General features: G+C 45.5%; 1 protein-coding gene across 3 annotated transcripts in view; it reads left to right on the top strand.

The window, feature by feature from the left end:
- The window catches only part of SLC24A3 (solute carrier family 24 member 3), a 509,497-nt gene that overhangs the window by 445,854 nt on the left and 51,084 nt on the right, over positions 1 to 12,559 (top strand). For all 3 annotated transcript variants that reach the window (XM_003268234.3, XM_030826204.1, XM_030826205.1), the window contains one exon: positions 9,139 to 9,164. In XM_003268234.3, the coding sequence (XP_003268282.3) occupies positions 9,139 to 9,164 (26 nt within the window). The remainder of the gene's footprint in view (positions 1 to 9,138; positions 9,165 to 12,559) is intronic.

The following is a 12,559-nucleotide window of genomic DNA, read 5'->3' as shown; positions in this document are numbered from 1 at the left end:
AGAGGTTTTGCTTCTTTGGGCTTTGAGTAACTCCCTCACCCGAGCCTGGTCTTTGGGCAAAGCAATCATCTGCCCTCAGGGTGCAGCATCTAAACCCAGAACTGAGCGAGCTGGACACGCAGGCTGCCAGGGCAACTCCGTATTTCATTCAGACAGCAACAAACCACATAAGCAAATGATTCTTTGCTGTTACCTGAAGATGTGGACTGTGTATTTACAGATCAGTTGTCAAGGCTAGAGTTTTGTGATTTGAGAAAAATTACATCTCTCCTGTTGGAGAGATGTAATAAAGGAATTTCAAGTGCTCATTGCAGAGTCCTATAGAGAAACTTAGTATTACTTAAGGGAAACCGGAAGAAAAATAATTTTGTTACCATGATATTAGGGGAAACAGAAAGAGGAGGATAAGAAAAAAGAAGCCTTATTCTTTTTTCTTATTCTTTTTCCTTAGGCAGGAAAGTGTCTACTGTTAAGAAGAAATAGAAAAGATAAAGTTTGAGTCCTCAAGGTTAGGTCTTGGTTCTTTTTACTTTAACTGGTGTTCCTCCAACTTCAGTCTACACTGGAAACACCCAGGATGCCTATTTAGTTCAACAGGCTCTTGGGTAGGACCTGGGAAATTGCATTTTTAACCAACATCTTCCCTCACCCACAGGTGATTCTGATGCCAGTAGCATCAGAGAAACTGCATCTTGAGAAACACAACTTTAAATATGGCTGGAAACCATTTCCTTGGGGTATTCATCTGTTGCATAGAAATGATAATTTCTAGAGTCAGTTTTGAGATTCCCAAAGGAAAGGAATCATAGCAACCTAAGTAACTTTAGTTGCCTGGATTTCTGACTATCGCTAGTCTGAGTAGACTCTTAACTCTTGTTGTTAAATGGTGGCCAAACTCCCAGGGTCATTTTTACATGAGATTTGAAACTGTCCATGAGGAGTAAAACAGAGTTTCACACAGAAAAGTGCTGCAGTTCACAAAGTACCTCTCACAATGTCTCCATATCTATTCCATGCCCCCAGCCTGAGGCTACAGCTCGCACGCACTCTGTCTTTTTTCTTATTCTCCTCTTTCTGTTTCCCCTAATATCATGGTAACAAAATCATTTTTCTTCCGGTTTCCCTTAAGTAATACTAAGTTTCTCTATAGGACTCTGCAATGAGCACTTGAAATTCCTTTATTTAAAAGCCCTTCCTCGTACCCACCAAATAATTACCAACCTTCCCAAACAATGCATTCAACTATTCGGGTTTTTTCAAACCGCTCTCCCTATTATACTGCACTGAAATGTTCAGAAGGCGTTAACTGTCGGTGTCCTGAGGTTGTGCAATAACGAGCTCCTTCACCCAGAGGGCAAGTCAGGATTAAGCAGGACCAGATGCTGTCCTGTATACATGCCCACCAAGGGGTTCTTCAGACCTCAGCAGAGGAGCCCTGGAGACAAACCGTGGGGCCTGGAGACCCACAGAGAGGCACCGCGACTTCTCCAGAGACGCTGATGGCTGCTGAGGGGACGAGGGTTCAGAGGAGGGTCAGGAAAGTGCTAATAGAGTCCTTATGACCTGGATTCAAAATGGCTGAAATGTCAGCTGATGCGGGCGGGGCATGCCCGGGCGGACAAGCAAAACCACAGGAGCAGGAAGCGCACGTGCATTCCGAAACCAACAGAGCTCAGAACAGTTCACTCGGACGGAGACGCAGGGTGATCCACTTCCCTATTCGGGTATTTCACTTAAACTTTCCTCTGTGCTATTTTCTAGTTTGCTTGTTTGAAGGAGAAGCAAAAGAAATGAATTTAGTCATTGTCTAAAGCAATTATAATTTCAAAGACATAAAGTGTGTGCTTCTCGGGGCCCTTCCCCAGCCCCAGTCAACTTTCCCTTAGCCCTGGTGACATTCCGTACTTTGAAACATCTGGCCAGCCGTGGAGAGGCTGGACAGGGGCTCTGAAAGCATTGAGGAGGCTCCCCCAATGCCTTCAGTCTCTTTTTGCAAGACAGACATCACCTTTTAAGTCCTGAAAGAGTTCTAGGTTCTTTAGAGCCCTTCCTTGTGCCCATCCACCCACCAGCCAAGTGCAAATCACTGCGAATTCATTGCTGCTTCTCCTCTGCCCCCAGTGAGCACTTCAACTCTGGATATCTCCGGCCTCCCAGTCCTGTCTTTTCTCCAAATTCCAGCAGACGGACAGTTTTTTGTATTGAAATGTTACTGTAATTTACATAATCAGGTAATTTACATAAATGCAAATGATTCATTACATAGGCAGTCTAGCAGCTGTTCTAAAAGAAATACTTTATTTTTACCCTTCGTCTCTGCTGGAGGACGGTGACTGTGAACATGGAGAGGAGGGCAGCCCTCAGGGGAAGCAGATAGGCCTATGGGACAGGTCCCAGGTAACGTGCACCAGCTTGAAACTCCAAATTCACAAGTGCTGTCTGTCTGCTGATGGGCCAGGTGAGCCCTTGGCAGCAGTTTGGGGGTCTTCAGGGCAACCCGACCACTGGCACAGCAGCGAGGTTCCTTCACACCAACACGTCTCCTTCCTTCCCTGGGACATTCATTCTCATGGCCCCTAGTGGATGGAACCCAGAGGGATATGAGAGAACTCAGCTGACTCACTTGCCACAGGTGCCCAGCACTTCTAGCAGAATTTACATGATGATAGAAATGGCCTACAATCTTGTGCTGTCCAATGTGGTAGCCACTAGTCACACGTGGCTACTGACAGGCAACTAGTGAGACCAAGCAACTACACTTCTTATGTTACTAATTTTAATTTTTAACAAGCATAGACTTGATCCTCAACAGGGGACTGTGTTGGATCTACTGATAATTACTTTTTAGTTTAATACCCGTGACTATGCAAGCAAGCTATTTTATGAGTCCCACCTTAGAGATGGCATCACCAGGGCTCTGGTGGTTAAATGATTCACCCAAGGTCAGGGACCGGTAATACCTCGAGTTTACCAAAGCAGGTGTCTGACATGGTGCAGCTCTACTGCCCCAATATAGAATTTGGACTTGCCCTCCAATAAAATCCTCCTCTTACAGTCCTTAAAATCATCCTACCCCACCGCCCACTCCCCCTGTTAAGAGATGAGGGTCACCTTCACTTACTTTGTGGTCTAGTTTTTAGGCAGAAGGGAACAGCTTCAGCCACCCCCTGCTAGAATTTTTTCATTAAAATAACTAATGTGAAATAATCTAGAAATGATTGTATCTTGCCCTTTCTGTGAGAGAGAAGAAATCTCAGAGGTCATGTGGAAGTCTGTCCTTCACCGGCAGCTGGCTGGCCTCCAAGGCCCTGCCCCTCTGACCCATCACCCTCCCCTCCTGCACCCATTTTTCATGGAAATTAACCTCTTCTCTCTCTAATTTAGAAAACTTGGGGTTCTTATTTTTTTATTTCAATGGCTTTTGAGGTACATGTGATTTTTGGTTACATGGATGAATTATATAGTGGTGAAGTCTGAGATTTTAGCATGCCCTTCACCTGAGTAGTGTACATTATATCCAATACGTAGTTTTTTTATCCCTTGCCCCTCCTCCCACCCCCCCTTCTAAGTCTCCAAAGTCCATGACACCACTCTGTATGCCTTTGCATACACATAGCTTGGCTCCCACTTATAAGTGAGAACATACGGTATTTGATTTTCCATTCCTGGGTTACTTCACTTAGAATAATGGCCTCCATCCAAGTTGCTGTAGAAGATATTATTTAGTTTCTTTTTGTGGCTCAGTAGTATTCCATGGTGTATATAAACCATATTTTCCTTATCCACTCATCAGCTGATGAGTACTTAGGTTGGTTTCATATCTTTGCAACTGTGAATTGTGCTGTGATAAACATACTCACGCAGGTGTCTTTTTGATAGAATGATTTCTTTTCTTCTGGGTAGATACCCAGTAGTGGGATTGCTGGATCGAAGGGTAGATATACTTTCAGTTCTTTGAGAAATTATCATACTGGAAAACTTGAGTTCCTTCAGCTCATTGTCCCCTCATTACATTTCAGCTCTCTTTCTGGCAAAGTCGGAATAACTATGGTAGCAAGAAGATACTCACCGAGAATGACTTTGACAGAATTTTAAGATCCTTAAACAAATCGACTATGGTCTTACAAAGGTTGCCTGTTTTGTAATCCCTGCTGTCGACAGGAGGAAGGAAAGGCCTGCTTTAATGACACTGGGTAAACTAGGAGGCCGGTTACACTCTCATTTGCGGCTTGAACGGGAAAGTGCATCCGCTGGCCTGGAGACCCCAGAGAGGAGCCTCTCATCTCTAACAAGGAAAACAACTTGGAAACTGTAGCTACGTGTTGGATTTTGGTTTTCCCTGCCCAGCAAACATAGTCCTTTTGGTTTAACAATCCCCATCTCCTATATCCTCAGTACTTATCCTTTTTTCTTTCCTGTAGCCTGCCTTTATATATTTATACAACATGATCAGCTCTGCTAAAGCCATGCCCGTAGGTCATTTTTTCCCTGCCCTTCTGCAACCACAACCTTCATCAATCAAGCCAGCCTACAAGACATCCTGAAGTAGGAATTTCTGCTTAACTTTGAAATAAGCGATACTAGTGCCTAACAGCCAGCTTCCCAATGTATTCCATTGGATCCCTCTCCTCGGATGAAATCACCATGGCCTTAGCTAAGCTATCTGCACCCCCACCCGAGAGCTGAAGAAGTGAGAACTACACCCACTCAAGGGAGTTCCCGTGATATTGAGTGGGAAAAGTCTACGGGGGGCTGTTTTCTTTACAGCAAGGAAGGAAAGAGTTTCAGGTTTCAGTCTCTTGAAAGAAAATGATGACGTTGATTTTCTCCTATTATTTTCACTGCTTAAAATTCTCATGGTGCCAGTGATTACAATACATGCTATGAAGTCTTAGCTTCAGCAATGCAGCCTCTCCTGCTTCATGGTTACAATTTACAGTAAGCAAACCCAGGGGCTGACATGGCGATGTTGAGACAGCCACCTGCCTCCCAGCTCAACCAGCCTCTTCTCTCCCGCATATACTAGGGGCTCCTGGCGCTTCCTCCCCTGCTTCTCCATGTTGAGCACTCCATTCCCTTGGCAGCTCTCTGGGTTGTTCTGATATCCAGGGATTCGCCGGCCTGATGTAAGCCCGTCTTGCTTGGAAGAATTCTGGAGCAGACACCAGGAATGAAAAGCCGGTTTCCATGGTACCCAGCCGTTTCTCTGAAGCCTGGAGGAAATGAGTGCTTTTTTCAAATTCATTCCTGTTTAACATTTAGCTCAGCAGCAGGACACGTGGAAACCTTAGGGCGAAGCCAAGGGTAGCTTTGGATGAACCACATGTGGGTCAGAGGGCAGAGGCCCCCTGGCCAGCTGGTGCTCAGCAGATCTGAGACCCAGCTATCAGTATCGCCCTTGGTGGTTTCTGTGCCTGGCCCCCAAACAGAACCAACAGGGCACAGAGAGAAGAACTGCTTACCCAAGGCTTGCTTTCACAAATCTGATGGGGAAGAAGCTGAGTCAGTTCCAAAGCCCACAACAGGAGGTCCCTCAAGTGCAACTCATTTTTGAGGACTAAGTGTTGACCGCAGGACAGAGCACCGGGCAGGACCTGCCCCTGGAACACCACCTTGCCCCAAGACAGCAGCGGCTGAAGCCGCCTTCAGTAGGCTGCCTGCCTTGAGGTGCTTCCCTTCCTTCCAGGAGATTTAATAGAGCTGCGAAAATGGACTTGAACTGACTTCATTTCAACTTCACTACCTTGGCAGGCTGGACATGGAGGGAGGACTGGAACGTGAGCACCACTTAGTGGTCCTTTGGAGGAACTGCGGGTGCAACTTCTAGTCTAGAAAGAAATGATTTCAACTTTTCTTCTACACTAGTAATACTGATCTAAGGGGTAGGGGATGTTGCTTTGATTTCTTTTACTCTCAGCTAGTACAGCATAAACTACAGAGGGATATACAACACGTGTCTTAAGTGTATTGAATAACATGAAATCTTTAAAGAATAACAAATTCATTTCCTAACCTTCAGCAAATTCAAGTGAAAGGAACCTCATCCTTGTCATTTGAAGAGTTTTCCGAGGGATCGATTCAAATGCTCCATCAAGACGGTCCAGCGAGGTACCCTCCAGATGGAACGTTCTGCAAACAGCGCCAGTCCTAATTTCCAGTCTTCAGAAGAGGCGATGACCAGCTGCTTGTTCCCCAAATAACGGCACTGAATGCTCACAGGCAGTTCATAGCTCATCTCCACCTCCTTTCTCATGATGAGGAAGCCCTGCTTCTATTTAGAGTTTTTTTAGAGACAGGGTCTTGCTGTCTCCCCAAGGTGGGAATGCAGTGGCCAGATCATAGCTCACTGCAGCCTCAAACTCCTGGCTCATGTGATTCTCCCACCTTGATCTCCCAAGGTGCTAGGATTACAGGCATGAGCCACTGTGCCAAGCCAATTTAAATTTTCTCAGAGGCCGGATTTCTAGTCCCTTTTGTTCATTTCATTGTTCTTTTCTGAGTCCTCTCATTCCTCCACACAATCCTCTTAAAGGAGAAGGATAAACCCGAATGATGTTTGCTGTCAGCCACAGGGTAGAGAAGCCCTGGCTTTGTGGAGGCCTCCTCCTTCTCCTCCTCCTCCTCCTCCTCCTCCTCCTCCTCCTCCTCCTCCTCTCCTTCTCCTCCTCCTTCTCCTCCTCCTTCTCCTCCTCCTTCTCCTCCTCCTCCTAGTCCTCCTCCTCCTCTTCGTCCTCCTCCTCGTCCTCCTCCTCCTCCTCCTCCTCTTCATCTACCTTTATGCATTCTGAGTGATGGGGCATCTTCACACCAGGCAAAGATCAAAGGGGAAACTATATCAGTTATTTGCATGTTTCCAGATCTCCACCATTAGTTAGTACTTGTAGTGAAATCACCTGCATTTCTCTTTCCCTGTCTGCCTCCCTGAACCATATCCCCAACCACAGCTCCCCAAGCCACAACCATCCTCTTGACTCCAAGGTCATGAAGCTGTGGCCCTAATTGCATATTTTGTCCAGTCTCACCCGGATTTGCCCACTGTTTCTCTGACTATTGTGCTCCTGTTTGGGATCCCTCCTAAAATTAAGCCCAATCTCATTTTTTCTTTGCTATGATCATTGAAATGATCAGTAGCTAAAGCCCTATGAATCTCAGGGCTGACTGCTAGCAGACAGGAAGAGTACTTTCTTCCAGCGTGAGCGATCTCCAAGCTTTTCCTTTGCAGAATCTGTGTCCCACCTATGGGGAGGATCACACAGAATAAGGGCTTTCTAAAAGCTGCTTTCATATTCTATGTTATTGCCTGCCTTCCCTGATAGAAGAAAATTAAATTGGCCTGGTCTAATAAACTCTTTCTCAATATCTTCTGTTCTCTTAAGTGGCTACAAATTGATTGTTCCAGCCTGCCGCAAGGACTAATATTGAATTAACTTCAATTAATAGAAAATGTTTTCTATCTTAAATAATTTGATCTGTTCCATGATTTTTTGGCAACAATCTTTTTTCAAAAAAAGAAAGTGGGGGTGGGGGTTATAGAAAAGAGCTGTCAATGCCTTCTAGGGGATGGGTTCCATGCCATTCAACATGGATTGTGAGATTGTTGCCTTTATTTCTTTAATTATCTGCCCATTCTAGTTTGACATTGTCATCCCAATGTCAACTTGTTGAATCTGATAATAAAGAAGCAAGTAACAAAAATGATGAAGCCCACGTTTCCAATGGCTTGTTAGGAAGAATGAGTTACAAATGAGACAGCTCCTTCCTCCTCATCCTCATTTTGACCTTCAAGATAATTAGAAAGAATTCCTTTTATGCGCTTTGTGACCGGTGGCCTGAGGTGTTCTCTACGTCTCTACCCAGCTGGTGGTTACTGCCCTGGCTGGGGGCTGATGCCATGCCTGCTTTGTTAACCGAGTTTCCCATCTCCAAGCTGTGATGGCAGTTGACACCCAGAGTGTCCTGCAAGTGTCTGCTTCAGTCTGCAGAGGGCTGCTGCCTCTAAAGGAAAGGCCACTCTGAGACGACCATACTCAAAGCAGTTGTCCTTCAGGAGTTTGAGAAGAAAGAGCTACGAACCATGTCGTCGTCTTCCTGTTTCTATGAAATATAGGTGTACTCATTCGGTTTCGGCAACATATCATCAGCCATGTGTGTCATGAAAAGAACACCAAATTCGGAGCTGGGGCTGAGTTCTCGAGCCAATTCTGCAGCAAATGGAGCAACCCCAGGAAAATTACTTATGTTCTCTGTGACTCAGTTTCCCTGTATAATCAAAGGATTACACTAGGTTTCCCCCCTGCCCCCACAAGGTGGGAAATGATTTTAGATGGTATATAGACCAAGACTTCAGTAGATTAAATCCTGCCGTGTATTTTCTCTGTATTCTCTTTCAAGTCCTAACTGATGAGTAAACCTCGGTGGGGTGCTAGTGTGCCTTTGACTGCTTCTGACCCCTAATAATCTTCCTTAGTGAAAGGGCAGGACCATGCCCAGGGCTTGGGCAGCCAACAGTGTCCAGATGGGATCTGCAAACACCATTTGTTGTTATTGCACTTATTTTTCGGGGTGATGGCAAGCAGTGTTGATCCTCTACTTCTGGTTGTGATGTGAAGTTTCCTTTGAAAATAAATTATTTTAAGGAAACAAAAAAAATCAATTAAAAGAAAAAATTGAGCCCATAGACGTCCAAGCACTTGCATAAAAACTGAAGATGCACAGACATGCGGAAATCTTACAGAGACTAATATTTGGAAGTACCTGCTGAGCTCCTGCATCCCCTTGCAGATCTAAGATTCTACAATGGGCCTTGCTTTACAAAGCAGGTTAGTCACACTTCCCTGTCACTCTGATGTTGTACAGAAATTGCAGGAAGAAGGGAATTACCTGAGGCTGCTCTTTTCCACACATGCCCACCCTGATCTATCAACACCTCATTCCACTAACACTGGCCAAAGGCCAAACCAGTACAGAGGGAAGTTTACCCACAGGGACTCCAGGTCCCAGGACAACCCAGTCCTGATTACACCATCCCAGGAACAAAGCGGACACTGTGTGCAGCCTTAAAGCATGTGTATGTGCGTGTGTGTGTGTGTGTGTGTGTGTGTGTGTGTCTAATCTTCTATTCTTTTTATTTTTTCACAGTTCATTTATGATGAAAAAGTTTCCTGGTAAGTACCTCTCTTTCCCCTTCTCATTTCCGAATGTTATGTTGCAGAGCCAAATATATCGAAGGGATTCAAGAAAGAAGGGGAAGTGTCATGACAGCTTAGAATGAGGAGAATTTCCTAGGAACCCTCTGCACACCTCAGGGGAGAAATTAAATTCATTTTCACAGAGTCAAGACCTTTTCTCTTGGGCTAGAGTGGCGGGGTTCTATTTGAGACCCTAATATCTAAATGTCTTTATCATCCTATGTCTGGACATCATGGCTTAGCTGTGTATTTCTACAGTCAGCCATGTGCTAGGGCAGAGTTAAGATTTGACTGATCTTTTGGCCGGGCACAGTGGCTCACGCCTGTAATCCCAGCACTTTGAGAGGCCGAGGCGGGTGGATCACGAGGTCAGGAGATCGAGACCATCCTGGCTAATACAGTGAAACCCCGTCTCTACTTAAAAATACAAAAAAATGGCCGGGCGTGGTGGTAGGCACCTGTAATCCCAGCTACTCAAGAGGCTGAGGCAGGAGAATGGCATGAACCTGGGAGGTGGAGCTTGCAGTGAGCTGAGATCACACCACTGCACTCCAGCCTGGGCGACAGAGGGAGACTCCATCTTAAAAAAAAAAAAAAATTGTGTCCAAACCAAGCTCCATGTTCCCAATCCCATGTTTATCTTAGGAATTAGGACCCAGGCACTTCTGTGACCATTAACCCATTAAAGCTCCCCCTGACTTTCAAAAGATCTTAGAGCTCTGAAAATTGGCGTTGTTGGGGATTTTTTATTTTGATAGAAACTGTTGCCCAAATTAAATATATGGGAAGACATTTGCATTTGGCCAACTGTTCAAATCCTTGTTTTCGAGATGGGTTCTGAGCAAATCAAACATGTTTGAAATGGAAATGGAAATTGAATGTATCGTGCATTCTCGTTACATATTTTCCAAATATTTGATCTACAGAGGTAAGCAATGTGAAATAACATATTAGGAATAGGTGTAGGTAGAAAATCTCCCGGTATTATTGAAAGCTATGAATGAGCCAGAAAAAGTAGAGTCCACCAGGCTTCACTCTCAGCAAAATGACTGCTAACTCTTTGTTGGAGTGGGCCTCTCTGTATCTGAGGACATCTCTGATTTTCAGAATTAGGAGGCAGTGGAGAACCCATCACACTGATGATAAATGTTACTTGCCATGTCAGGGTATTAAGACACTTTTGCTAACTCTGTCTCCTCTTTGCAAGAAGAAAGAGGAGGAGACAGCTAGGAGAAAATAAGAGGTCTTCTTTGAATCATAGTGACCAATAGGCTGAAAGGAATTGACATGCCCAGGAGCACCCAAGATCAGAGAGCCTCCTTGTTATATCATCCTGGAGGTGGCCGCCAAATGGAGTGAGGGGCATTTTTCCCCCATGTCCTTGAGGATAAAGTGCAGCACAAGAAAACTTCCAGAAGCTGATGGCGTAGTTAGCACAACCACTGCTCCACCTTAGCAAACAGTAAGTGCTTCAGCGTTGCTCAGTGGTGCTAGTCTTTGCTGATGACACTCCCCAAAAGACAAACAAGTTGTGATCACAGTTGATCTCAGAAATGTGTGCGCTGCTGTTGTGCAGAAACATGTTAGGAAAGGCCACCCAGGGTGGTTTGCTGTCAGCCTTAGAGGGAGCTGTCTTTTCTACCACCTCCATGGCATTGCTGTATGAGAGCTGTGGCAAGTGAAGAAAGCAGGCTTCACCATCAGCCCATTTCACTCCGTATCCTCAAAACATCTCGGGATAGTTCAGATGGTTTGGAGCAAGAAAAGGAGTGTCTATTTCATCTTCATTCCTAAGGCTTTTCCCATGATGTTAGGTAACCCCATCCTAGGGTAGGTGCCCCAGCCTGCAGCAGAAGGGTCTAGATTCTGGAAGGTACAAGTCATCAGAGCCCTCGCCCTGAGCACCGAGGCTGGGAGGGCCATGGATACATGAGTTGCAAATCCCCAGGTGTGTCTTGATCTATCTGGGGGGCGTTGGAATCACAAGTCATGCACAGTTGTGGCTTCCAGGGAAGAACTGGCCTGGGGGGCCTTGGTGGCACCAGAACTACATTCTTCCCAGAGCACTGGCCTGTCGTGTAACTTGTTATTACACGCATGGGCTGATGAAGAGCATTTTGCACATGAGTGAGGCTGAGAAATTAAAGTCTGTGCCACTGGCCCTTAACTACTTTGGGACTCCCAGGGATTTCAATTTCTCATTTAATGGATGCAAAATATATGGAAGTTTCAGAATTTTTTACTGTTCGCTTCTTCTATCTTCTTACCAAGCCAATCATGACCATTTATTTTGCTGAAATGGTGCGTCTAGGTGCTGATTTCTGTCTTTAAAATCAGAGTCTTCAGTCTGTGCAATCAAAGCACAGTAACATTTTGAAAATACCTTTAACAGAGAGTTCCATTCCTTGTTATAGAACATTCCAGCATGGCCTAGAGATTTCAAGGCAGGTAACCAGTTCACCCCCAAAAATCCTCAAAAGGAAACAAATTTCAATTGTGTTTATTTTGAAACTACAGTACTCTTTAGGAGGAAGTGAGCTTTGTCAAATACAAATACACCAGGACAAAGTACCCCTGTCATGCAGTTCAGATTCTTTCACCATTCCTGAAGCAGCATTCTGCAGGAAGTCACATTCAGTCAAAAAATGGCGGTTGACAGTTAGGATTGATTTTAGTAGCAGGTACTAGAAGAACCAGCTACAGCGTATTGAATACATAGTGGTGTATTTTTCTTACTATCAGTGCCCCGGATGTACGTGGTGCCATGGCTCTGCATTTCCCCTGGCCTTTGCCTAATGGTCCCAAGATTGCTGCTGCAGTCCCAGCCACCAAGTTCATATTGAAGAAAGGAAGGAGGAAGAAGCAGCACTGTTGTTTTTTTTTGGCACACTTCCACTTTGCATCTCTTTGGTCACAGCAGGGTCTGCCTTGACCACTGAGCAGCCAGGGAGATTCGAATGACCACTTTAGACCAATCATGATTCATCCTCAGGGCCTAGGGGCCAGGCGCACCCTCTTTGAGATCAGAAGGGCTCCGTTTGCTGCCTCGACCTAGTGGGTGGGGTTCTCTTAGCAGGGAAGAGGCAGGGGAATGGTGGTGAGTGCTTTTCGGTTAGGTGCCTATGCGCTAAAAGACACTTGACATAGGAAGCATCGGCCGGGCATGGTGGCTCACGCCTGTAATCCCAGCTCTTTGGGAGGCTGAGGCAGGTGGATCACTTGAGGTTAGGAGTTCGAGACCAGCCCAGCCAACATGGTGAAAACCTGTCTCTACTGAAAATACAAAAATTAGCCAGGCATGGTGATGCACACCTGTAGTCTCAGCTGCTCGGGAGGCTGAGGCTGGAGAATAGCTTGAACCCTAGAAGCGG

This window comes from Nomascus leucogenys, chromosome 13, assembly GCF_006542625.1.
Source record: "Nomascus leucogenys isolate Asia chromosome 13, Asia_NLE_v1, whole genome shotgun sequence".
NCBI classification, from domain to species: domain Eukaryota; kingdom Metazoa; phylum Chordata; class Mammalia; order Primates; family Hylobatidae; genus Nomascus; species Nomascus leucogenys.
The sequence above is the reverse complement of the archived record's forward strand: the minus strand, read 5'-3'. Positions and strand labels throughout refer to the sequence as shown.